The sequence below is a fragment of the Protomyctophum parallelum genome (assembly GCF_964188405.1).
Source record: "Protomyctophum parallelum genome assembly, chromosome: 8".
Taxonomy (NCBI): domain Eukaryota; kingdom Metazoa; phylum Chordata; class Actinopteri; order Myctophiformes; family Myctophidae; genus Protomyctophum; species Protomyctophum parallelum.
Genome location: NC_139703.1, coordinates 10,353,066 through 10,380,209, shown reverse-complemented (window position 1 = coordinate 10,380,209; position 27,144 = coordinate 10,353,066). Strand labels below are relative to the sequence as shown.

Genomic DNA, 27,144 nt, shown 5'->3' with positions numbered 1-27,144 from the left:
TAATAGAGACGGCACCCGGAGGAAACCCTGAGGCGAAATGGACATAGTGGCCGAATTGGTATTGTAGCTTATTGGGTCCAAGGCTGGTCCGTTGACGATCATTGCGCACGTTCATGATGACACGTGAACGCTGTTTCATACGTGAACGCGTGCAATGATAGTCAACGGCCAGCGCGTTCACGATTTGGCCCAATCCATCCCAGAATGCACTCTGTTCCTACCCAGAAGGAGGAGTGAAATCGCCTCATGCGTTTTTGAGCAACTTAATGCAAGTGGATGGGAGGAGAAATCCGGTGCCATCTCTATTAATATATACTCTAAGACTGTACCCCACTGTACTGTACTGTACTGTCACACAATAAATCATATACAGTTAATGTGTGTGAATGTTAGACTGCACAACAGTGACACTTGGTGGTGAAAACCAACCAACGCTATTTTGGTGCTCGAACACAGCCAGCCAGCCAGCCAGCCAAGGACCCAGGGAGACACAAAGCTGTCTATAGGAGTGGTTGCACCACTCAAAAATATAAACACACACACACACACACATTACAATTTAGGTATTTAGCAGACACTCTTAAACCAGAGCGACTGTAATTAAATAAGCAAGAACAAAAACATGGTAATACATCATATACATAAAAATAGTCACCATGAATCATATAGACCTACATAAATACTATGCATATAAATAAATAAATAATATATATATATATATTATTCAGCTGTATCATCTCACAAAACCCGACCTTGAAGTACATATTTAGGTGATCATGTTGCAGTGCTCCACCCGTCTCCATTTTGACATTTGCTCGTGTGGTCAATGCAGCATTCCCTGAGGTAAAAATACATCCCTGTTACTTCCATTGCATCTTCCTTGTGTCAGCATCAGAAACTTGTCTTAAAACATGAAACAAAGATCTGTTTAAAAAATAAAGTTTTATTATCATACATCAGGCTCAATGATACAATATTCAAACAATACACCAGTTTGCTGACATTGAAATCCCAGGTTTGCTCGTCATCATTGTAATGATCTCATGGACTCTCTACGACTGAAATTGCATTGGGTACACTAATAGCTCAAATTTAAACATGCACAACAATAGAAAGACACAAACACGCCCACAGCTTCACTCAAACTAATACAGCCTTTACAGCCACACCTAGAATAAACCTTCAGCATATTAATAGTGGACTAGTATTCGTTAACAGAGCTAGAAGCTGAGAATGCAGTGTGTAACAAAACCAACAAACAGCTTTGTCTAGTGTGACACATAATCAATGTGCATTATTGTTTCAGTTGCATAAAATGAAGTTATGCACTATGATAACTTAAGGCACTACTAGTTTGGTTTGGCCTAACGGATTCCTGTAGTTTCTGTGGGACAGACAACAGAAGCAATCTCATTCTCGTACATCTGCACATATCACATGACACTTAAAGGGTCAGCACGAGACAATTGAACTTCTGAACAAGGGACACAAAACACATAGAAGCAAAGTTCTTGCAAGCACAACATCCCAAACACAAATCTAATACAAATTACATTGTTGGTGTATTATCCCATCCCCCCAATAACATTATATATCAAACACTTCACTCATCCTTTAGCCTACCTGCACCACAAAGATGATTCATGCAGAGGAAATAAAATGACTGAATTTAATTCAATTTCAGCAAACCTGTTGAAAACTACGTGTCACTGTTTATATTGTTTTCAAGACCATTTAAACCAAAGTTAGTGCATTTCGAATCCATGACCACAAGCTGCTCATTGTTTAGACACTAGTGGATGGTAAAAATATAAATCAAATTCAGGCCCAGGGCATAGGTAAACAGCTATCATTTCCGAAATCACATAACAAATGAATAGAATAAAACATATCACAGAAACAAAACACTAAAGAATCTAATTATTTTTAACAATTCCCTACAAGCAGAACTTGAAATAAGAAAAGTAAATGAAATACTAAATTCAGAAAAGAAATAACCTGTTAATGTCACTGAAAATAAATTCTACTGTACAAAGACATTCAAAATCAGCCACCAAAGTGGTCTCCCCTCTAACAGAAGTACATTCATCATAAGTCTTGGTGTCCAATCAAAAAGAGATTGTTGAAACAAGAATCTTATTCTTAATGATCAAAGCCAAGCCACTGGCTATGGACGCAACAATCTCGGGCTCCAGGAAGTGATAGATGTGTTTTAGAAAAAGTGGATACTGTTGGAAGTTTCAGATTGTCTTTTAGCATGACTGATTTTAGCCAAGAAGGTTAACAAAGTCACTGAATAATGTTAACACTGCAATAACACAACACCTGATGTGTCAGTAGATGCTACAACTACTACTCACTACCATTTGTCAATAGCCAGTGGAAATTAATTTAAGTTGATCCAAACTGAAATATAAAAGAAAGTATCCTTCCAATACTTATGGGAGATTTTCCGATACAAGGTACAAACATGAAGGTTAAAAAGTGGCCACATTTGAATCATGTTTCCAAATATATTGTTCATTATAAAAGCTTTCCTTCAAATTTTAGTAACACACCCGTCTTTTGAGTGTCCTTTGCACTTACTCTTAATGTGAAATAAACACCCAACAGGTTTGTTGGTTTTGTCATACAACTTCATCACCCAGAGACACCTCTCTGCACACAAATACATAATCATACTTTAGACTTACACACGGAATCACTATGCAATGAAGAACAGTTAAATGACTCCAGAAAAACACCATCCGTGCCATGTTCACTCAGGCATCAAAATGACTAACGCTAACTCCTGCTCACTTAACGGAAACAATTTCTTTTAGGAACATTGTCAGCAAAGCAGACCTTTTAAAACCGAGTTACAGTAAGAATTACAGTATTTACAAGTATCAACGACCGGTAAACATACACAACACCCTAGTCAATTATTTAGACCTAAAATAAACTTAAGGAGAAGCCTTCCCATTGCCAAGAACACTAAAAGGTTATAGTAGCAAATCTGACCAAAACTGGAACTCTGATTAGATCTGTATTACTATGCCAACATGATCTAGTAAAAGCAAGGAAGACTATTTTTAGTCCTTACGCGGATTACAATTTACTGTACAAATGGAGCCATGTCTGCTACTCCTAGGCAAAAAGTAATTAAAATCAAATAAAGAAAATAAAATGTTTGACCAACAAAGAGAAGAATGCCATTAAACCAAGCTTGGCGTTACACTGCTCGGCACTGTAGCCCTGCAGAGAGCATTCAAAAGCTCTTACACAGCACTTCAAAGCTATCCAACGCGCAACCATTGGACAAGTATGCCAATGTTTGTATCTAAAATCATCCAGAAAGACAATTGCAGATGTGCTTTTTACATAGTTTGTTAATTTTTTTGGTTGAGAAATAATAATTTCTCTCCGACACACACACACATCATAATTAAAATCATTAATGTCCCTTGCAGTGTTGCATACTGACTTGCTAGGCAATCTCTCACTGTACATAGCATTACAGCACACATTGTTCTTGTTCTTCAAAGCTCATATGTTCACTTATGTCATACAATTACTTATTTAGCATATCAATTGTAAATATTAAATGAAATATAATTACTTTACGTTTTCAGCATTCCTAGGATACGGTATATATATTGTTTCAACCAAGCCGACAATTCTGTGCTATAAGACTGTATGCACCCTTTTGTTCCCCAAAATTATTCTCACTTGCATTCTTCCCAAAAAGGTGGTGTGACCACTGACCAGGCATGCAAATATCGCTTTTGGGTGAAAATCACTGTTTGGAATCCAAAATAGGTGATTTGAGAAGAGATTAATGGTTTGTGGCTCCCTTGGCTTAATTTTTAACAAAGTCAAACTGAAAACCATTAACTGTGGAATAAGTACCGATCTCTCGATCGTCCGTTTCTGTGGGGAGTACCTTTTACGTTGTGTTGAGCAAGCCACTCTCTCTCTCTCTCTCTCAATCGACAAATGCAAGTTTTGATTTGCCTGCTATTTGTTACATGAACAATCCTTCTTTGAACATGGATAAGATCGCAAAGAATAGACCACACAGACCCCCCCACCCCATCTTGTCAAGTTTTTACACCTCTGCCCTGTTGCCTGTTTGACAACTTCCCAAAGTTATCTTGCAATACACATACTGTATATTTATTTACTTTTATAAATATATCTCTATACACATATGTACACACAAATATATATTTGTTTTTAATTGTTCTTTTTCATTTATTTTGGTGACCTGGGGGGAATGTTCTGTTCCTTCCCGCTGCGCCTGGGTCCTCTCTGTGGCGAAAACCACCGGCCAGAGGTCTGGCCTCTCTGGTTCTCCCGGATCTTCAGGCCGGCCCCTCCAGCTCTGGCTGGGCCGTTGCCCCCACGGTATGAGCCAAGGGGGTTACGAGGGGGTCGACTGTCTCTAGGTTTCTCTGGCCTGTCATTAGTGTGGTTGGAGGTGGTTACAGAGTCCTCTACCTTGTTCACTCCAAGCTCTCGCAGGGGCTGATTGGCGGAGGACGCAGGCGGAGTGGGAGAGGGTGTCTGTATTACTGGTGGGTCCTTGGCTGGCCGCTGACAGATCTCTGCATAGCTCAGCTTCCTTGGCTCCTAAGTGAATTAGCAGTGGAAAGAGTAAATGAAACATATGCAGACTAAATATAAAGATCATGTTAGATTAGCATTTGTTAGATGGTGGTTGTTTAAAGTGTAGACAAACAAGCTTGTGACTAGAAGATCAGTTTTACATCCCAGAGTGGCTAAATAAATCTGTATGTGGACGTAATTAAGCAACACCTCTTTAATCTCAAACATAATCATTACCTCATCAAATGCATAAAAAGTCCATAAAATTGGACCCGGTCCGAAACGGGACCAGTGATATCTGAACTGAACCGCTATGGATCCGAGAAACATTCTAATTGGCCGCACCCGGTCCGAAAGTTTTGGATCCAGTCCGAAACGGAGCAGAGAAGGATTTGACTGTTTGGAACTGGTCCGACCAAAACGGCGCTGATCCAATCCGATATAGATCCGGACCCATAGTGTGTTCTCTGCAATATTATATGCTTTAACATGACATGAGACTGCTCTCTATGAGCGACTGCACCCCGCCTCTCGAGGCAGCGGAGGGTTGCAAACTTACATAGGCTAATATTAGTGCATTTTAGCGCATCGACATTCTTACCAGAGCTGTTGACAATCACAACAAAACTGTCCCACATTTTTCCTCCGAGGTGGAAAGCCTGGTGATGCGAGGTTAGTCCCACATTGCTTGTTGCTTTGCGTTTCACCTTGCTCGCTCAAGGGGGTCGCCATGATTGCATTAATATAGCCATCTGTGTGTGTGTGTCACTGTTTCCACACCGCAAAACGGCCGACAGCCGCGGACAGAAGAAGCTGTGCGGCGTGTGCGCAGCTGGTTTTTAGACAGCTGGTGGATGGAAATTAAGCTCCACCTCCACGGACGACTGACGCGGAGGAGAGCGTTTCCGGGAATCTTGCACGAGCAAGTCGTCCGCGGAAGACAAAGCGAAAGATAGAGAGAGAGCGCTCTCGCTCATGTCGAGGTGCATGACGAGACCCAGCCCTCTTTGACTGTTCAACAGAAAATATGGACTTTAGAATGTAATAATTACAATGCACGCATGTCTATTTTTTAAACCCATTTTTAAAGTTGAAGGGTTTAATATATAAAGTTCGGATCCTCACGGGTAATTTCGGGTAACTGCATTTCAGACTATCTGACCGAGACCCGTGGCAATTTGGAATGGATCCGACCCTGCCCGAGGGACAAGTCAATATTTTGGGCCCGAATCGGCTCGGTTCTCGATTCGGCTCTCGGGTATTCGGTTCCGGATGGACCCGTGCACAGCATTGTTGTAGTGCAAAGTCAAACTGCAAACAGAGTTCACGTCCATGCCATCCAGAACAGTCAGAGGGCTACAAAAGGCATTTCTACAAATTCTCAACGCAGCACGCTACAACCAGGGTCATTATAGTTAACTAAAACTGAAAGCTATTCACTGTGGTCTCAAAGGAACACAATGAACAGTAACTGAGTAGTTCCTTAAGGTGGCAGTAATTCAATGTAGCGAATGCCAGCTTGCCATAAAACACCAAAGAATAGGAACATGCTTTGTTGTGATTGGGCAATATGCATGCAAACGTGAGCTTGAGAATTAGCAGAAAGATGAGCAAGAGCTAACAATAAATCCATGTGTTGTGAATTGTGATGAAGACTAAAGTCTGAATCTGAAATCTTGCTTTTGACTGAGCTACATCTGGTAATTACCAGGCTCTGTTCTTTGTGGGTTGAGCATGAATGTCAATGGTTCAAGATGCGTTGCAGCTGCTTGTTTCAGTGTAGAGGATTTCATTTAATGTTGCAGGTCCAATCAAACAAACAAGTGCCGGAAGTCATAGGAATCTATTTTCTTTTTACTTTAACACTTTATAAGAGATTTAAAATAAACTTGAAACAAGCATCACATAAATATTTTTTTTTGCCTAACCAGGTGTTCTGTGAGGGCATAGTCTTTGTCACCTAGTACATGAATACGCAAATCACAAATTACCTGAACGGTTATCAATTTTATAATTGAAGAATAAGTGCGTTAGGAAACCCCAAATGTGGTAAAAATCCCTAACGTGTAGAGCACCTACAGTACACGGTTACAGGTATGGCATTTAAGAGTCAGGTTGGAGGTTACAAATTGTGACATATGTAACTCCAGAAGGACATGCCTTGGGAGATCACTCTCCATGAAAAGATTACCGGTGTCCTGAACACTTCTAGGACTCTTATGCACGCATAATAGAGACAAATATGCCATTGTCAAGATCTGATGACTGTCTCTATTCTATCCTATTACATAGTAATACTAAAATATACAGTTTTTAATTGCTTGTAATGTTAACACCATTAATTGGATAAATACAATTCAGAAAAAAAAACTATACACAGTATAATAAACATTCAATGTAGGACTTTACTAAATGGAAATATGTGACCCATGTCAAAATCTATAAGTGAATACGTCGCTGGCAGCATGTGTAGATACACGTCATATTCTCCAACGCAAATCCATGCTGACAGCATTCATTTGTGTATACGATCTGAGACTTGACGTCAAAACTCATGTCAAGTCTCAGATCGTGTACAATCACTTTTCTTTTGCAAGCTCTTCGATATAAAAAGCACCATTGAAAATATACACTGCAGACAGAAAATAAAAGACAAATGACCTAAGCAGATTTTAAATAATTCCTTAGTGTAGAATCCATGGGAATCCATGAGCATAACTTAGGCTGTTCCAATAGTCCCAAAGAAGGAAGGTCTCACCTGAGCTGCTGATGTGACAAAAGGGACGGCTGCTGTAGAGATGGGCTGGCTGCAGAGGAGTGGCTTCGTTAGGAGAGAAGGTTCAGAAGGTTCAGAAGGTGCCATAGGCTGCGATGGAGAGGAGATGGTCTCTTTTGGAACAGAAGGCTCAGCTATATCCACCTTCTTTACCTCATGAGATACACTGAATCAACACAGGAAGAACAAAAGCAATGTTATTAACCCATTTAGACCGTAGGACGTGTGGAAACGTCATAGCTAATCCAACCGATGGATTGCGAGGACGTGTACACGTCCTAGCACATTTTCATTTACATTTTTTCTCTTTTTTTGGTGGGTTGGCCTTTCCTTCTACACCATACTCCTTGCTGTTCACGCATGCGCGTTGCCGTTCACTCCCCTGTTTACGGCTCAGAAAGAATGCCTCGTATCTCCTAATCTAGGGAGCTCTCCGTGGTTTTGACCAGATGGATACTAAGCTCTTCATTTCTGACTTCAACATGCCTCTCGTTCAAAATATGAACGCAAGGGATTATTCAGCGACTTTATCGTAATCCTAGCGAGGTAAGCAAGCAACATTATTCCTCCCGGTTTTTGTACGGAACGGAAGGGGGGGGCTTTCAAAGTAAAAGCTGCCATTTCTGCGCGGCACCCGAGCTGCTATTTTGAAAGTAATCCCGGCACACAGTGAAATCCTCAGTGTTAATTTAATTATCAAGTGCGTTTAAAAACCCATTTTTGGACCATTGCAGGCTCTTGGTTAGGGGAGGAAATGCATGCATACCGTGGCACTGGTGGCACTACTATAAGTGACGTCACAGGAGCTGATATTGGAGCCGTTGTTGTGGGGTTTGGCGTACTCTGATCAGCTTCTGGGACTTGAGCGGCAGGAGTGTCATTCTTCACTTCTTTATTCTCAGACTGGAAGCGGAAACATTTGAAAAATTTACTTTGAGGTGAGAGCCATTGTTTGCAGGTATTGGGGCTATAATGAAGTGTTGCGTACAAGCCAAGAGTTTTGTCTTACCTTTTCAGACACCTTGATGCCACGCACAACATCTGACAGCCGCGTCTCCAGGACGGATTCTCCCTGTGTACTGACCACACACCCAGGCAACGGGGGGAAGTTGGAAGCTGCCAGGTCAAACTTCGGTGGCAGTACCTTGACCTCGGTCTGAGGGACAGGCTTCTACAAATCAGTATATTTTGGTAAATTAAAAACTAGCTTTAGGCACAACTCAAACAAAGGAAAGGAGTTCGGAGTGGTGAAATCTACTGACCATCAAACGCTCATCCTCTCTCCTCCTCCTCATTCCTCGGTAGCTTCCTCTCCTTAAAACAAAAACAAAAAACTCAATCAAGATGATTTCTCCCTTAGCTCACGCCGTTTACCTTTCGCCAATAACGTCCATGGCGGAGGGGCAACGTAGATGGCAATAAAATAGTTAATGTTCACTGGGCTAAGTGAAAATACTACACCTATTATATATTTGGGATAAGAGTCTGCAAAATTCGATTATGCCACTTTTGCTCAATATTCACTGCTAAGTCACATTTCTGGTTGGTGTTTTAATGGCATTTAATGTGCAAGTTTGCCCACCTGCCCCGTCCAGCCATGCTCAGATCTCCGTTGGGTATGGTAGTTAGTGGAAGGGTCAAGGAGGGGGTACAGACTGGCTCTGGGGTTGTGCCAACCATAAGCCCTGTTGTGTTGGGAGAATGGGGGCTAGAAGGCCCAGGCAGATTATCCATCAGAGGGACAGGGGCTACAGAGGGGGAAGGGGTCACATCACCAAGCCTGGGGTTGGTCTTCACATGGTTCCTGGGCAGAGTAAATCCACGTTAGTCATAATAGTAGTAGTAAGTCAGCTTCACAAGCAAGCAATACTGTACATGTTCATTTTCCATGGCTATTTAAAGCAACAATCCCCTATGTCTGCACTTCAAGTGTCCAATCCAGTATCAGAAATAACCATTACTTTACCTAAATTCCCCATGAGTACAGAGAACAACTCAAACCACTGCAGATGTGCTTGCTGTATCATACAGACAGACTGGTATAGTTGTAGTCATTAGAATAAGTCCTAGACTGTATGTATTAGAGATGCACCGAAAGGGAAATTCTTGGTCGAATATTTCCCTCCCTTTGTTTGGCCTACCATTGCTGTCATGGCCGTACCTTAAAGCTACCCGATTATGGCAAAACTTAACTTAAAAAAAGTTCACTATGTGCTTGTAGCCGCATTTTGATCACGTCATCACAACTAAACATTAGATTATGAAGGTAACCCTGTGTTTTGACTATTCGTGATATATTTTCTGCCTATTCGGGCCGAAACGAATAGGCCGAAATTGTATTTTTAGCCATTTTCGGCAGAATATTTTCCATTGTCCGTTTTACTTTGTTTTACAGCATTGTTCTGCAGGAGTCTAGTCGTCTCTAGAAGATATTCTCACAAACAACTGGAGCAATCAGCACCATATTTATCGTTTACATTTAATCTGCCTAATGTACTGTAATCTCTGCATTTCCTGAAAAAGTAATGAATGAATGAATGAATGAACGAACTAAATGTTGAGAGAATAATGGCCATGTATGTATCAAAGATTTGATCATTCATACATCAAAGATTTGATCATTTATACCTGGAGGCACTGAGTACATTCTTTCTGGAATATAGGGGGACACTGTAGGAGAGGGAGGGTACAGAGTCAACTGGATATCAATACGATAAGAACAAAAGGTGTTCCTAATTTCTTTACCAACATTATCCACTACATTACATTGCCTGATATAATGCACATCTGACCATATCTATCCGAGTCACAAATAAACTTGGTGCCATTGGTGCTATTTTTTGTGTCCTGATGGCTGCTTGGCGCTAAATTAATTTCCGCAAGGACAAATAAAGCATCCATCACTGAGGGCTCTTGATACTATGTATACGTACTGGGTCCTGTTGAAAGGTCGCCCAACACTCATGGAGTTGGAGCCCACTTTGTAGGTCCCAGGGCTGCTGTAACCATTCACAAAACCACTGTTGGGGAATGGTGCCTGGATGGGAGATGGACAAGGCAGAGTCTAAATAGCAAATACACACTTTTTTTTATCTTTTTTTTTTTTATCCCACGATTTTGTAACCCATTTTTCACCCCTGTGTCAATCATCTAATGTGATCCTGGGCTCTACACAGCACACCCTCCACCAACCTAGTCCCCATATATGGGGGACATGGGGAGAGCAACGGACTTGAACTCATGCTTCCTTCATGCCTGAGTGTCCAAGTTGCTCCTTTACACCTGACAGGGGGAAGTTTCCCTGGTTGGACGTAGCACGTGGAAGGAACACGTTATTCCAACCAGTTCCTTTCCCCTCCATCAGGCGCCCCGTCTGGCCAGGGGGAGGCAGTTTAGTGACCAGGATTACTGCATGTTTTTTGTGAGGGTACCTACCCTAGGGGACACGGGGAGAACATGCAAACTCCACACAGAAAGGCCCTTTCGCCAACCCCGCCTTCGGGTATGGGCCGATCGATATATGTATATTATTTATTTCTTAACTTTATATTCTCAGAATAGATTACTTCTGACTGCCATCTAGAATGGATCAAATGCATATATGCTTAGATTACTTTCTACTCCTAGGTTCTTACCAGTGGTGTCTCAAAGTAGGGTGTGACTGATGCGTTCCAAGAAGGAGCCACCAGCGGGTACACAGGATACTGCTGCTGCTGCTGCTGCTGTTGCTGCTGAGAGTTATACACTTGCTGCATGTACATTGATGATGACCCATACTGTGACTGTGGCTGGGAATTCTGGTTGTACACACTGGAGTCCACATTTCGGTAGCCATTTTTAGCAAAGAAGGTGTTGATGGCCTTAATACGAGCCTAGACAGAGAACAAGACAATAAAGTAATTCACAAGTTTTTGGGGGGTTATATAAATTAAAATGGTAATCTGTCCAGTCTCCTATCGTGCCTTTCAGATATCGAAAACTGGATGTCAAATAACTTTTTACAACTGAACGAAACCAAATCAGAAATCATAATCTTCGGTCCCCCTAATTCCACTCAGCCATTCATCTCACAACTCGGTAGCCTATCCCCTAATGTAAAAGAGGTCGCCCGTAACCTGGGTGTGCTTTTTGACTCTGGCCTCACTTTTAACCCCCAAGTAACACGAGTAGTGCAAACCTGCCACTTTCAACTGAGGAACATAGCCAGGATCAAAAGTTTCCTGTCACCCGCAGATTTGGAAAAGGTAATCCACGCTTTTATCTCGTCTCGTTTAGATTACTGTAACTCGATTTATTCAGGCCTGTGTAAGAAGGCTATATCCCGTCTACAACTCGTTCAGAATTCTGCTGCCAGACTGCTAACTAATTCAAAAAGACGAGATCACATTTTAGCCACACTTCACACTTTATTTATAGAATATTTTAAGATTTTACTTTTTACTTTTAAAGCTGTAAATGGTCAGGCTCCCCAGTATATCTCCGACATGCTGGCTCCCTATAAGCCTACACGTTCACTCAGGTCCTCAGACAAAGCCCTCCTAGAGACCCCCACAGCCCATCTTATCACAAAAGGTGGCAGGGCATTTGCAATCCGGGCTCCCAAACTATGGAATGCCCTACCTATTCATTTAAGACTTCGAAAATCTGTGTCATGTTTTAAATCCCTTCTAAAAACCCACCTTTACGTTAAGGCTTTCTCTTAATTTCCTTTTGCATACCGTACTCTATTTTTGTGTGTATGCTTTTATGTTGTCCATTTATTGATATCTTGTTGTAGCTGTGTTTTTACACTGTCTTGAAATGTGCTATATAAATTAATTAATTATCATTATCATTAAATGCGCTTTATTGGCATGAGCAAACATACGTTTACATTGCCAACACAAGTGTCAAAATATAATAAAAACAGTTGAAAATGGGAAAAGTACATACAGTTGGAGGGGGTACATCATTGAGTAAACAGAGCTATGTCACATTGCATTGCTATACACGTTATACAGGGTATAAAGCTATATCCCAGCAGCACTTAAAGCAAGTAATGACCCGATGAAGATGTACCACCGACATCGAAAATACTTGAACCTTCAATAAAAGGTTGAAATCGTCAGAGCTGCCTTTCCTTACTGCTGTTGTTCCTGTGATGCACCAGACCTGACTTAGCTTTCCTTGGTTTTAAACGTGGTGACATTCACTCTCTTCCCAAGTAATGATTGATATAGCTCTGTCCCCTCAGATCTCATAATCTCACGGTCATGAGGCCATAATACACTGCACTGACAGGAGAGGTTTAGGAGGAATGGTGAAAAGGAGGAGTAGAAGAGAAAGACAGTAAAGAAGGTAGAACAAAATGAGAGATGGAGAAAGATGTAGAATTCCTCCCGGCCAGCCACAGTGCACATGGGTCCTTCCAAGCGCGATACTGATCATCACCGGGGCTTAGAAGTCTCATACTCAGAACCACTAACACCGTTACTTTCTTTTTTAATTAGCTGAGGAAGGCTTGGCGCCGAAACGCATCCGTGTTTGCTGTCTGTCAGCCGTGCGCATATTAATTAAAAGTACCAGAATCACTTCGGACTTCGGAGTGCCGGCTATTACTTTCTTACTGTGAATCTTTGTGAGCCGTGCACCGGGCAAAATGCACTATATAAAGACCGAGAGTGCTAGTTTTTGTTTTCCATTAGGACTGAATAGGAACCACGCCTCAGACAAATTGGAGCCCAGATGAAAGGGTACGCTTTATCAAACTAACTCTAAGGTCAATGTCACAGTATGATAGAGATATGGTAGATGAATGTTTGAGGAAAAAAAGAACAGAGACTGCTAAATTACTTCCTACCTTATCAATCCTTGTATAACCAACCAGCTCAAGGTCACTCCCTCCCCTGTGGCTGTAACAACAATTTATCCTGCTCCAACATACACGTCATCACTGTGCTGAAAATGAACTGCCACTGTGGCATTTGCTAGACTCCAAGCCCACCTCTGACAGGAAAATGGCAGCCAAAGTGGCAACAGAGATTGTTTGCCAAGTGGAAGGACAAAACAAGTCATTCCACTGTGTCTATGTTCCATTTAAAAGTCTATTTCCAACTGTGAACGAGATTACTGAATATACTCTTGACACGAATTCTCGTTTGATCTCCATATAAGAGTGGACCCTGATGTAATCAATATGATGTTATAGTACTGACATAGAATGGCCTAAACCATGGACTCCATATTTGGGCATGCCTCACACTGAACTCTTCATATGGGAAAAAGGGATAGACAGATGAATATAAAAGATTCCATATATGGGCATAAAGGGATACAGACAAATAGTCTAACAACAAGTACAACAGTTATTGGGGAATAACCGTTGTACCTGTGCATTGTTCCCAACTTGGGTGGGCCACCAAGTAGGCCAAAATCGCTTATGATGATGATTAGATTGTGACATAGTAAGGGCTGAATCCACTTCTTCCGGCCGGCATGCCGGCCGGTAACAAACTTAATCCAGACTCAATGATAACACACATTAGGCCTAATGAACCCAAATCTGTTTACTCACCATGATTGGTTTTCTCTGAAACATTTTCACTTCTTCTCTTAGGTATCTGTAAGCCTACAAAAATAAATATATTGTTGATTAAAGGGATCCTTCACTTTCGAAAATGTTTGGGGTCATTTTATTGTCTACTCTTGCTTGTGTAAGTATTTACATATTTGATATTCATTCAAGCTATTGTAACTTCTGCATTAGAATGACAATATCATTCACCAGATTATTTCCCCACCCAATGACTATAAGGTTCAAGGTTCAATGTTCAACATGGTGAAAATTGATTTTTGAAGTTACAATGGGTTTGTATAGGAAGGGGGTGTGTCAGATAAAATCAAATATCAAAATATTATAAATATCCAGCCAGAGTACATGATAAAATGACTACAAACAAGTTTTGAAGTGAAATATCCCTTTAAATGTTACAATAATTTAATTAAATGGTTTACCAATAAATAAATACCGGTAGTACAGTATATACATGTTGTAATAATTAGATTAATTAAAGGTTCAGGGTGACACTGTACTGTAGCAATCTATTTGTAAACAATGAGAAGGGGTGATGATATTCAACAATGACTAAATTATATAAAAACTAAATATATACGATGCAATAAAACAGTGTCTAGTCAGACAAATGTGAATAAGTTGCAATACCTGTTGTGCATCTGTATCCGATTGGAATGTTATGTACCAATTGTTGTTATGCGCAAATTCAACACTTATCACTTTCGGGCAATTGTCATTCCTAAAAAGGGCCCGGACTTCCTGTAGAAAGAGTTTTGATACAAACGCATGTAAGACAGGAACAGTGTTTGACATGAAGCTATTTGAGACATGAGATAATGACCACAGCTAGTGAATCGTCCAAGTTTCAGTAGTTAGTTGACTGAACAACTACAAAGACATGCAAGGAGAATCAGCTGGACACATGAGTCACATAGGATTGTTTTGGTCTTGCAGTGTACCTCAACTGGTGTGCTCTCCGGAACCTCTCTCAGAATAATTATGCAGCGCTTATGACTGGGCCGAACCTTCTCCCCAGTGTCATCAACTTGTACCATTGGAGAGGCTGCAACAGTAAAAGCACCAAGACTATTTAACCATCAACTGTGTCATTCTACCCAGAGCCATAGAATAAGACAGAGTTACCACAACTCTGTTCACTTCATGGGGCCAGGCTCTTCTACATAGAATTCTATTGAATGGTGACAAACGGAAGTTTACGGAATGCATTGGAGTCTATGGGCTGAACCACGTGACCAGGCTGTTTTCTGCCTCCTCAATGTCGTAACTCTGTCTTACTCTATGGCTCTGATCCTACCTTGTATCAACATCATTCTACCTACTGCATATTAATGTCAAACTAAGCTGAGCTTCACGGCTAATTAAATCCAATTGAAACGTCTCATTCTTTAAGTGTCCATCTTATCTTTGCGTTTACGCTATAGCACACAGTAGTTTTTTTTTTTCATTGTAACTCAATACAGCTAAATAAAAGTAAGCCATGTGGGCCATAGGGCTGAGCCTATCTCCTGTTTCTGTAGCATGATGCAGGTAGATATACAAGTACAACCCTGAATCTGGACATAACACTAGTATGTCCCTGCTAAATAAATTTCCTCACATAAATATTGGAACTGAAACCAAAGGAGACTTTTTAAAAGAAATATTATTCATATTTTGGCAAACCCCAAAACCCTGTACCTCGTAGAACATCCAGAATAAGGTCCATGTCTGTGGTGAGGACCTTTATGTCCTCCATGCAGGCGATGGTCCAGATGGGAACAAACTGATCACTGTCCATTTGGGAGATCAGATACAGGTCTTTGGACAGGTTCTCTCTGCACAAGAAACATTTCACAGTGTCAAGTTTGTCAACCACAAATTACTTGTCCGTACAGCATACAGGCTACAGTACAGTACTCTCACGCTAAAAGGTAGTGTTGAATATATTTTAAAACAAAAGTTTGTAGTTATAAAGTTAAATATATACATTCTAATAGTAATCATCTCCAGCTCTTAAATTAATAAACTGAAAATACTTTTTCCCAGTGGGTTGGCCATTTCATTCAACCAAGAAAAAATACCCATTATCAACTTCAAATATATTGTATAGTGTTCCAGTTCAATTTTTTTGCTCGCTTCTTTGTATTATCACTTACAATTTCACTTGTTCATACTATAGTCCCATTTGCATCAAATTGGAATTCAGACCTGAAAATGTATCCGTTTACTAAAGAGCTGGAGAGACAGGGAGAGCCTGTTACTGAAAAATACCTTTATTGTGTATAACAATGACTACTATGATAATTATTTTTGCACTATTCTCTGCACCTAGTTGGTGTGTGGAATTCCCAGATCAGCAGTTTCGGAAATACCATGCCACATTCAATGTCACTTGAATCATCTTTCTTCATTCTGATGCTTGGTTTGAACCATGTCGACTACACTACAGGCCTAAACAATTTGTGCAGGATCTGACCAAAATACGATGCTATATAGTATATATTGGTGTCCTTATTTAACACTTATGATGCTGCCAGAGTTTGTCAAAATAAAGGCGCTAGAGTGCCAAGCAGATGGGCAGATATGACTCTGAAAAGCCTTAGTTCGTATCCCCGGACCGGCACGTTAAAATTACCACCACTGAAGTGCCCTTGGACAAGGCATTGAACCCCTACCATGAAATGTTCTATGAGCAGGGCCTGGCTGTAAACAAGTTCTTGAGCTTAGTCCAGTTACCCTGGGTAAACATAGTACCTTTCCTTTCCATTCCCCCCCTAAACCCACCCTGGGCAAGACCTAAGCTGAAAAGACTATCAGCAGAAGTTGCAGGATTTTAGCGGAAGTGAAATCGTTGATGCTTTACAAATCAGTTTACATTCTCCGCGAATGAAACAAGTGTTGTGATTGGTCGGGAAAATAGCGTATCCGGGGGAAATACATTTGACGGCTGTTCCGGAGGATACAACCGCCGATAGCTTCTCTGCCTTAGGTTGTGACCAGGCTTTTCTTTTCGCAGATAAGTAAGCCTGGGACCGAGGCTACCCTAAACCGGGAGGTATAATCTTCTATTACTACCTCACACTGTCAAGTCTCATCGCTCTTTAGAAGCATTTATATTCCCAACGAGATGCTTGGTTAAATTAGGACAGAAATAGGTGTTCTGATCAAAACCATGGACAGCGATGTTTTGCGTATACGCAAAACATGTCCAGGGGTGCTGACCAAGGTGTTGCTTAGCAACGAGAGCTGTCAAAATAAATTACAGCAATTCCATTCCAATCATAAAAAAGGACCTAAAGACGCGTATTCACGTCCTTAGCACCCCGCTTTTTTTTAGAGGATGTTTTTAGCACAAAAGGTGTTAACTCTATCCATTGCTTCCTCACTCACCTTGAGAAGCAGAACTCCAGGCGTTTCTTCAGAGACTCCCTCAGGTTCTCCGCAGACAACGGAGCCTCCACAGATGCCTCCCCATCCATTGCTGGTGCAGTCGGCTGGTCAAAGAGGGGATAGCCTATCTCAGGCTGGCCATTCATGACACCCTCTGGAGGTACAAGGGCATTGCCCGCAGAGCCACCTGAATGCTCGGTGCTGTGTCCTTTGCCTCCAGAAGAGGGGGCCTCCGAGTAACCTGTGATCGAAGAACAAAGGAGGAACTTAACCATAAAGGTTTAACAATGCTACTGACTGTATTAAATAAGACCTGAAGATCTGATCCAGGTATATGATTACTTCAATAGATCAAAGATTTTCATTGCATAAATCCAAAATAACAAGGATTTGATTTTCAGAGAGAACTACACAAGGGTAAAGACCTGTGGATTTGTCACAGGGGGTCATATCCATGCAGATTCTGATAAGCGTTACATGGACGTGAGGTTAGAGATATAACTTTATTATTATAAAGTTGATAAACATCAAATTCATGGAGATCAGACACTACCTTGAGTCATCTCAGCAGAAGGGGAGGTCTGAAGCCAGTGGGAGCCCTCTGTCCCCTCTGAGGTGTAGTGCTGGGGGGTAGGGATCTCTTGCCACACTTTGGCGTTTGGGTTCAAGCCTGCTCCCTTTGTGGTGACCTTCATAATTAGCATTTAGCAAACACAAAGACCTTGAGTTATTTGCTCTGTGGCATAATGTTGTAGCATAAAATGACAAATACAATACAATGGTTTTCTTGTAACATCTTGTAAAATAACCTTACATGGTAACGATTACAACAATAGCAGGCTTTTCCTTTGCTTCTGGCAACCAGACATTTTAAAAATAGTTAAGCTTTTAAAAGAGATAATCTGATTAGTATCAGTCACTCAAAACAAGTGTCCCTATTTAAACCTTCTATTAAAACGGATGACATACCTCAACAAATAATTGTGCCTATGCATTATGCTTTCCCCACACTTCAAGGCTTTAACATCGTCCACCACAGCACCACATGAAATAAATGTATCAGTTATAGTCCTAGATCCGTCACACTGAAGTTTCCTACAGGTTCCAAGGTTCGCTTGAGACCGCATGACACCAGAAGCCATTGGTCTGAGGAGTCTTGTTACCAAAGTGAATATGACCCCGCCTCAAGTCACATGTACTGGCACACCATCAATGGGGGTAAGAGCAGGTCTGAGGTCAGGTCTCAGTCTCATTGAGTAAAGTCGGTGAATATGTATTCGACCACTGCTTCCTACTACCTAGTCAACACATAAGATGTACAGAAAGAATATGAAGATACAGATTATATATGAAAACGTGCGTACTACTAAGTAACTAATCTACGGTAACACAAGTTGTGTTGGCCTCAGTCAGCAGCAGTCTTGTGTGAATAGGTTACGAACTGACGTCACTCAACTTTCCCCATTTGGCAGCACTAGTACAAGGCAAGCAGAGAACGAGCACATGGTACTGACTGATCCGCATGCATGCCCCACTCCTGCTAATGCTGAAATAAAGTGGTCATCATCAGTGGAACGCTACATACTAACGTTAAATTAAATACTTTGTTTATTATATATACTTCTGATCAGCATTACAATAATCATGTAAAACATTAGAATTCCTTTTGCCACGTGTTTACTTATATCCACATACACAAGTTACACAACATTGGCACTGCAGTAAAAGTAGAGTGGTGTGAGACTTGGATAATGTTGGCGTTCAGTCACTTCAGTGAGTCACTTCATAACCAAACCATCAACATACGCTTCTTCTTCAAACACCTGCCATTTAGCTCGCTATGCTAACAAGAAAGACCGGTTGAAACCGGCCGCTTTGACGTTTGCCAACAGTTGCCTGCGTGGTGGCTGGTGGTCAAGAGAACATTCTAATATTAGAGTGATGGTTATAAATTAATGTACACGTTGGACCGGGTCAATGACCCGGGGTTAAAAAAAACATGGACCCCGATATAAACTTCCAACGGCTGCTGGTGTTCAGTCAGTCAGTATGACATTACTTCAGCCAGGGCTGCAGCTTTAGCTATCTCGGCTACACGAGCACAAGCACGAGGAGTGGTGCATGGTTTTACTTTCTAGTCGTACAGCCAGGCGGTGTCGCGCGTCGAGAATAGCCCCGATTTGCAAGCTCTCGGCGCGGTGCGCGTGCGACGCGACGTGAGCTTGTAGATCGGTGCTATTGTCGAAGCGCGACACCGCCGCACGACCAAAGCAGGGTCGGTTGGAGCTGCTCAGCTTGCAAAGCTTGGTGGGGGGAGGAGGAAACAGGTTGTCGTTATAACAAGTTAGCTAACTGGCTAGCAGCTCCAATGCACGTACACTTCCTACTACCGTCCACCACCGCTAGTAAACTCACTCACCATGCCGCTTTTAGACTCTCGGGCGTCCACTTCTTCCCCTGTTGTTCCTTCTCGGGTATAATAAAAGATCTCGCCGGATTATTTCTGCGGTGGTTGCCTGCTCCTCTCGTCCTCCTGACAGCACTGCACAAGATTGATACACCCGACCCGCCGCGTGTGTGTGCGTGCGTGCGCCGCAGGCAGCTCACCCTCCTCCACACAGCACAGCAGCTCACCTTCCTCCTCAAACGACCCGTGCCGTGTCGTCGTGCCCGTCTAAAAACAGGCTTTAATTTAACAAGCAGCTCGAGAGCCTCGCTCAAACTTGCTCATTTACCAGGTTCGTAATGCATTGCCAAAATGTGACTACCGTTAAACACTTTGTTATGCACATCTAAAAATATAATCTAAATCTCTCTTAAGTCGAACGGCTCGCTCGCTGACAGGCAGCTTCCTTCCTTCCCCAGACAGACAATGTTACCGCCTCCATCCCCCTTCCCCTAGCAACAGCGCAACAACGCGCCAAGCGCCGCATAGCAACGGAACCAAGCAAGCGCAACACACAGCGACATGACAGAGTCGGCAGCATGGCAGCCGGGTGGCCATTTGATTTGGCTGTTGGTAAACTTATCAGCGCTGGAATGGCAATTGAAAATCGGATAATTTGGTATGATGGTAATTGGTAAGGTTAGCCTAAGATTTACTCTCATAGTAGCTCATAGCTCTAATGCAGATTGCAACGACAGCAAGAGCAGTAAGGCTATGGACCAGAGTCGACTCAGAGCTACTCTCGTAGATTCTGAGATTGAAAATGTCAGAATCGATAGTCAAATACATCTACGAGTCTAAAATGCTCTAAATATTAGGCTAGTAACCGGTAGTGTGTGTACCACTCTTTGCTAGTAGGCCTACTTTGCTATATTAGTAATCATATAATAAGGGAAGGGTGCAACAGTTAATCAAAAGTAATCGATTGACATGTGAGAATAAAACAGCTGATTAGCTGAGCTAAAGATGATTAACACGGGTAATCAATTTGTTATATTTTTTATATATAAACACATCACAATTATTCTAAAAAGTAATCCGATAGAATAATCACTAAGAAATGTAATTCTAGATGCAGCCCTTATGATCAACTTCATATTTTGCTCGAGCTAAACTTTAGCCATAGCCAAGGATATTACTCCCTAAAAATCAGATGGCTGCAGTTGATTCAGAACACTTCTGCTCAAGACCAAATACCAAGAAAGTGGAGCATATCAGTTCCTGTACTTAGTTCCCTACCGGCTCCCAGTGACAGTGTCATTTCAAAATATAAGCTGTTTGTCTATAAAGCTTTAGGGCCCAAATACATTTCTGATATTGTACAATATCAAACCATCCAATCTCTCAGGTCATCTGCGAAAGATCTGCTTTCTGTTCCTAAAACCAAAAATAAACCTGGGGATGCAGCATATCTTTTATGCACCACATATCTGGAACAAACTCCCAGTCTGCTGCCACGCCATTCTTTTAAAACAGAACCAAAGACCCTTTGGTTTGCCTTTGAGTTAGGATACTTTTCTTTCTCTTCTACACTGTACATAACTGTTATTTGACTCCAAGGAACAGCAATGTCTGTGTTAATCTATGTGACTATGAGTAGCAGTAGGGGGAAAAGTGGCACTGTTGTGCCAGAAACAGAGAGAGAGAGTGCTGCACTGTTGCCTGCTAATGAGAGAGATGGAGAGGGAACTTGAACTTTATTACAGTTTTAGGTATATACACAACACCTTAACATTAGTAAAACAAAGTAACTTGTCAGATATGAGGAAGAAGAAAGCAGAACAAAACACTACCCTTATCAGTGGGAAAGAAGCAAAAACTATCCTTATCTTAGACAGTAGACCATCAGCAGTAGAATTGTGCTGTCTATTAAGGGCACAAGCATGTTGTAAGCCTTCCTGTAGGTTGTGACAGTGTATGAGGACATTGCATTAGCACCTACTGTACTAGTACTACAATTCTTAAATTTGAAGATTTTGCTTATTTTTAAGACCAATGATGATATCAAATTGTTTCCTACACTGAATTTAACCTACCCACTTCATTGCATACCAATAGCATCGATAACTAACCAGTTTTGTACAGTCAGTAACTTTAATTACATTGCATTATTCCTGGGTATTTGTATTATTCCTGGGTATTTCTCCCCCTGTTAATATCCCTTTTCACTACAACACCACATAGATGGTAGATATTTACTGTAAAACAGAATTTCAAAAGGTTCCAGAGATGTTGAAGATGTTCTGATAAGCCGGGCATGTTGCAGATGTTCTGATTAAGCCTTAACAGTAGCTCCTGCTGACTGTGATGCCTGCTGACTGTGTTGTAATTGCTGGAATTTCATGTTCATTACTTCCATCACAGCTGAAAAAACAAAACACAATGTTGCAGTTTGAGTTTCATATTGGCCTAAAAATATACAGACTTGCCGACATATCTAGGCACATTATCCTTTCATATTTGTGTTGACTCCTAAAACTGGTTTTCCTCTTAGGTATTTACAGTACTAGTCCTTACCCATTCTGAATATATGAACAGCAAATGATGTTCAGTGTGGGTAATGTGATAGGGGGGGGGGGGATTGTTTACCCGTGTGGGTCTGTTGCGTGGAAAAGTGTGTCCCAGTATTAATTTAATGAAGATTGTTAGAATGTTTGGCGTGTGTAATGCAGGGCAGATTGAGGTTGGAGGACAGGGCTAGGTTCCGTGAGGCGGTCCATGCGTCGTGGCGTTGTGAGATGGCGGAGAAAGCGAGCAGCTGTCTTTCTCTATGCTAAGGAGTACTCTGACTGACAGTCTGCTAAATTATTAATAGGATTTCTGTACCAAGAAGGTAGGTCTTAAAGGGTAAGACCACTTTTTTAGAGGTTTGGGTTGTTTTCTTACCTTATTATGGGCAAACTATTACATTCCATGAGTTATTTCGCTCCGTTATGTTGTTTATTAGCAATTTAAGAAATAAAAAATAGGGTCCATTGACTTCCATTGTAGCGTGGAGACAGCTCTCAAAGTCACTCTTTTAGCACTTAAACGAACTCAACAAAAGCTGATTCTGACAGTTTATGACATCAGGAAAACTCATGCAGTTTTATTTTTAATAAAAAAATGTCAACTTTGTCTTGTTTTGACTAATTTGTGTAGAACTAGAAATAGAAAAATTTGCTTAAATATAAGAAAACAAACTACAAAATAAAATTAATTTAACCTTGCTTACCTTGTTTCATGCCATGTTTTTCCTGTAGAGGTGGCTGAATTTTCTCCATCTGCTTTGTGAGGAAGTCTATTTTGCGTTTGAAGAATTTCTTTGACTCTTCCACATTCTTCAGGGTCAGATTGTGAAGAGAAGAACTTATTAACATTTACTTATGTTAATACTAATACTAATTAATAATAAATAAGTTAATACTAATACTTGTGTATTAGTCAACACCAAAATCGCAAAGTTGCAAAAGATAAGACATAAGACTCCTCAGTCAGTGTGTGCTTTCCATGGTTGAATACTGAGATTGATTATGCCCAACTAACATCTTCAAATGGCTTTGTAGGATTTCAAATCAACATCAATTTACCTTTTCAACATAGTATCCTGTTCCCACATCCACTAAAACATTATCCACGTCATTTAATGTTCCAGGGACATACATCTGAGAGGAAGTGATGCTAAGGATTATGTTGTATAATCTGTCAGGGAGGACAGCTGCAGCTGAAAATATATTTAAAAGGCAAATGGGAAGATTTCCTGGACATTGACATTATAGATAGAATATCTAGACATTACACCTGGAGATTGTCTAGAGGTAAACTAAGCATGTGTCATAAGGTATCAACAGCAAAATACTATTGGATACTGAGATGGCATTTCCCCTTTAAACGTGGACACTGGTACTTATTTATTTTTCTTCATCAATGTGTCTATTTACTTTGTTGAGTCTGCTTGTTGGGCTTGTTATGTGGTTAAACATTTAATTGTCCAAATCAGTAATGCAGGAAAAACAACCTTCTATAAAGACCTGGCTGAAACTTCAATGGACTATAAGTGTAAACTTCACTACACAGCTACTACAGTTCAAACCATGTGTTTTAACATTATTTAGGATACAGAGCTGGTGAGAGGCACAAGTACTTCTTTTCCTGTAAAGAGAGAAAAAACAAAATCAGTATGACTTCAACCTTAGAAAATACCTAGGCAGTACCTAGGGTCCCTCATCGGTTATTCCACTCTCATAGGACGCAGATGTATGCATCTACTCTTTGTTCACGGAGACCTGCTCGGTCACTTGAGTGTTGGTGAGATGTTGCAAAGATGCATACAATAGCTTTAGGAGACCGCAGAAACGTATGCGAAAAGGCGCTAATCAGAGTTGTCTTTTTTTTTTTTTAAGTTTTGGCTTCTCTGAAATTCTCTCTTCCTCACTTTCCATGTCCCGCCTCCCACGACACAACAGCATTATAAACATCCTGTATGTACGCGGTCGGCCAAACAGAGGCAGTAACTAGGACGTGCAGCTAGCCAGTCTGTGCGGGAGGCGGTACAATGGGAAGTAAACAATGAAGTCAAGGAAGAGAGAGAAGTTCAGCGAAGCAGAATTAAAAAAAAAGAGATGAAAAATACTTTTCGTACACGTTTCTGCTGTCTCCTAAAGCTGTTGTATGCATCTTTGAATCATCTCACCAACACTCAAACGACCGAGCAGGTCTCCGTGAACAGAGTAGGTAAATCTACATCCTATGGAGAGTGGAATAACCGATGAGGGACCCTAGGGTACCGCCATCCAAAATTCAGAAAAGGTAACCCGAGGGTGCCGAAAGGGGCTAAGGAATGACTTGACATGAGTAATTTTGGAGACAGCTGCTAGTTGCGTCGTCTGTGCTACAAGGTCACTTTACCTGCGTTTAAATTGGTATGCAAGTGAGTACCGTAATTTCCGGACTATAAGCTGCAACTTTTTTCCCATGCTTTGAACCCTGCAGCCTATACAACGGTGTGGCTAATCTATGGATATGGCCACTAGGGGACCTTCTAAATCTATCTCTATGGCCTCTATGCGGCTTATAGTCCAGTGGCTTGTATATGTACACATTTGGTTTTTCCCCTAAATTTAGCTGGTGCGGCTTATATTCAGGTGCTCTTTATAGTCCGGAAATTACGGTAGCTATTGACAAAATGTTAATGTTGCAGATGAGACGGCAAGGTTTTCATACACAATTTGAAAAACAATAAACATAATGCCGTGTACTGCCATGGTGTAACAAACGTGATCTCATTTGTATCTAGAATCTGCAGTTTTCAGAAAGTTGTGTTACACTCCAAAAGCACTTGCTCAATATATAGAGTAGGCCGAATACTGGACAACTCACCCGGTGCTTGCCCGTTTTTCCTCCCGGAATTTTCACCAGTGAGGGGGATAACTTTGTAATAATATGCTATTGGCTGTTTGTATTATTTTTGGAAAAATATAAAAAGATACTCCTGTGGAAAGGCTATATTATTTTACTTACATTGACCCTATAAACAATTTAGTATTATTTAGTATATGTAAGGTTTTGCCCAGATAATCCCCACATATCCTACAACAACTTCTGTGAACAGACTTCACTGTAGTAGCTTTTCATAAATTATATTTGTACTTAGGCTGTCTGCTGTCATGAAAGTTTATATTTAGAGAAATTCAAAGTCCAGCCGTCTGCTGTCCAGCCTCTCCCACCCCTCACTGGAGAAAATTCTGGGAGGAAAACAGAAACGGGGTGAGTTGTCTTGTTACCAGTAGGCCTACCTTGTTATAGGCATTTAAAATGTTAAATAAAATCTGCAGTATTACATTTTACTACACTTTTGGTAGTCAGATTTAGCTTATTTCATGACACATTTTTCTCGTGGGACAGGAAAAAATTGCACGTTGTACTGCCTGATTTCCATGTGTAAACGCAACAGTACTCCGTATGACTTTAAGAATTAATTATTCAAGGTACATACTACATAGTGTTGTGTTCTGCATGCACCTTGATCAACGTCATCAACTGTACATCGGATATAACTGGAATGATTTGCTTTGAGGTTTCCACAGACCGAACAGACATTAAAACAACACAAACTGTTTTCTGGTATGGTATCCCAGTCCGGTCTTGGTTGGCTGCAAGAAGTAATGCTGGTCTAGTAAATGAACTGTTAGTATTCAGTTTCTTACCTTCATTGGCTTTGATCAAGACGTTTAAATTGTCTTTGGCTTCAACATACTTGGTTTGGACAACTTTAAGCTGACCTATCGAAGACGTCAAAAACTCAATTTCCTATAAAAGAGAGCATAACTATAGATTAGAATCAAAATTTGATTCTAATCAAGTAACATATCCATTGTCATGTAATGATCACATCCTACACCAAAACGTGGCACATAGAAAACTAATTATGAATTCGGTAGCACAGAAATGATAAAAGGCAATCCTTTGTTAAAAATGCAATCAACAGTTACAAAATTCTAGGACCAAAATAATATGGATCTGCTGGAGACAAACATTTTCCGGGTGTGACTGGTCTGGTTAGCTTGCTACCGAGCCACCTTTTTGCCATTATGCTAACGTTTACTGCCCGACGTAACACATTTATATTCGCGTTGTCGCCCCCAAAATTGTGACACACCCCATAAAATATATTATGAAGTTCATATACTTGATCAAGTTGGGATTTCAGTCCCTCTAGTTGAGGGAGAGAAAGCTCTGTGAGATTCACTGCCATGTTGAAAACGTGAAACAAAATGACCCCCGTCCTGTGTGCTAAAGTATTTCCGGGTTGAACTCAAGAAAGCTAACGATCAAGAATATATCTCCCCCCTCTGGGGAGATTGGGAAGTGTTCTTAATCCTTGTCCTTGCTCAAGAATGCACCAGTGCCACTGCTGACATAGGCTACCGGTATCTACTAGGGCTAGGCTACTATAACTACTAGATATTCATTGTAGGGTTAAAAGCGAAAGGGTTAGGCGTGGAAAAAAGGTGTCAAGATATTTGTTTAGATCCACTGTCATATCTTGGCTTTTCGCGAGATTTTAATATTTTTACAAAGGCAGGTTTCCAACTTGTGTTTACCATTGACCAATTATTTTTCTGTTGTGACATTCACATCTTTGAATACCGGTACATTTATTATCTAAAGTTTAATATGGTATTCAACTTTTGTAAATATGGTGTGACTCACCCAACCCAACCAATTACTGACAATTTCATCAACTGATACCTAAAATGTCAGAGATTGACTAGTGCTCTTTTCACTGACGAAAACTAAATAAAATCTAAGCAGAGTAAAACAAAGACAACATTTCGTCAAGAGGTACCTAAAATGTCAGAGGGATTTAAGGAGATCATTTTAGGCGTGGTTGCACTCGGGTGTTGCAGT

At 41.0% G+C, this 27,144-nt stretch overlaps 2 protein-coding genes across 6 annotated transcripts; both read right to left on the bottom strand.

The window, feature by feature from the left end:
• Positions 1 to 927: 927 nt before the first annotated feature.
• Positions 928 to 20,195, bottom strand: larp4ab (La ribonucleoprotein 4Ab; the record flags this gene model as incomplete). 5 transcript variants are annotated; one of them, XM_083771496.1, is made up of 16 exons in its annotated part: positions 928 to 4,614; positions 7,349 to 7,532; positions 8,133 to 8,269; positions 8,376 to 8,537; positions 8,629 to 8,680; positions 8,949 to 9,170; positions 9,995 to 10,036; positions 10,300 to 10,403; positions 11,002 to 11,238; positions 13,920 to 13,973; positions 14,568 to 14,678; positions 14,879 to 14,982; positions 15,618 to 15,754; positions 17,310 to 17,550; positions 17,863 to 17,998; positions 19,729 to 20,195. In XM_083771496.1, the coding sequence occupies 16 exons, from the start codon at positions 19,729 to 19,731 to the stop codon at positions 4,237 to 4,239; spliced, it is 2,304 nt and encodes a 767-aa protein (XP_083627622.1). In that variant the 3' UTR covers positions 928 to 4,236. The 5 variants fall into 5 exon arrangements, with proteins under 5 accessions (XP_083627622.1, XP_083627625.1, XP_083627621.1 ...); XM_083771499.1 differs by lacking the exon at positions 19,729 to 20,195 and adding an exon at positions 18,279 to 18,405; XM_083771495.1 differs by lacking the exon at positions 19,729 to 20,195 and having other exon boundaries at positions 17,863 to 18,004.
• A 1,240-nt stretch (positions 20,196 to 21,435) lies between these two features.
• Positions 21,436 to 26,514, bottom strand: pfdn5 (prefoldin 5). Its single transcript, XM_083771314.1, has 6 exons — positions 26,423 to 26,514; positions 25,941 to 26,043; positions 23,855 to 23,886; positions 23,325 to 23,399; positions 22,970 to 23,075; positions 21,436 to 22,119 (listed from the first exon to the last, which is right to left on the bottom strand). The coding sequence occupies exons 1-6, from the start codon at positions 26,486 to 26,488 to the stop codon at positions 22,031 to 22,033; spliced, it is 471 nt and encodes a 156-aa protein (XP_083627440.1). The 5' UTR covers positions 26,489 to 26,514; the 3' UTR covers positions 21,436 to 22,030.
• Between the last annotated feature and the right edge of the window lie 630 nt (positions 26,515 to 27,144).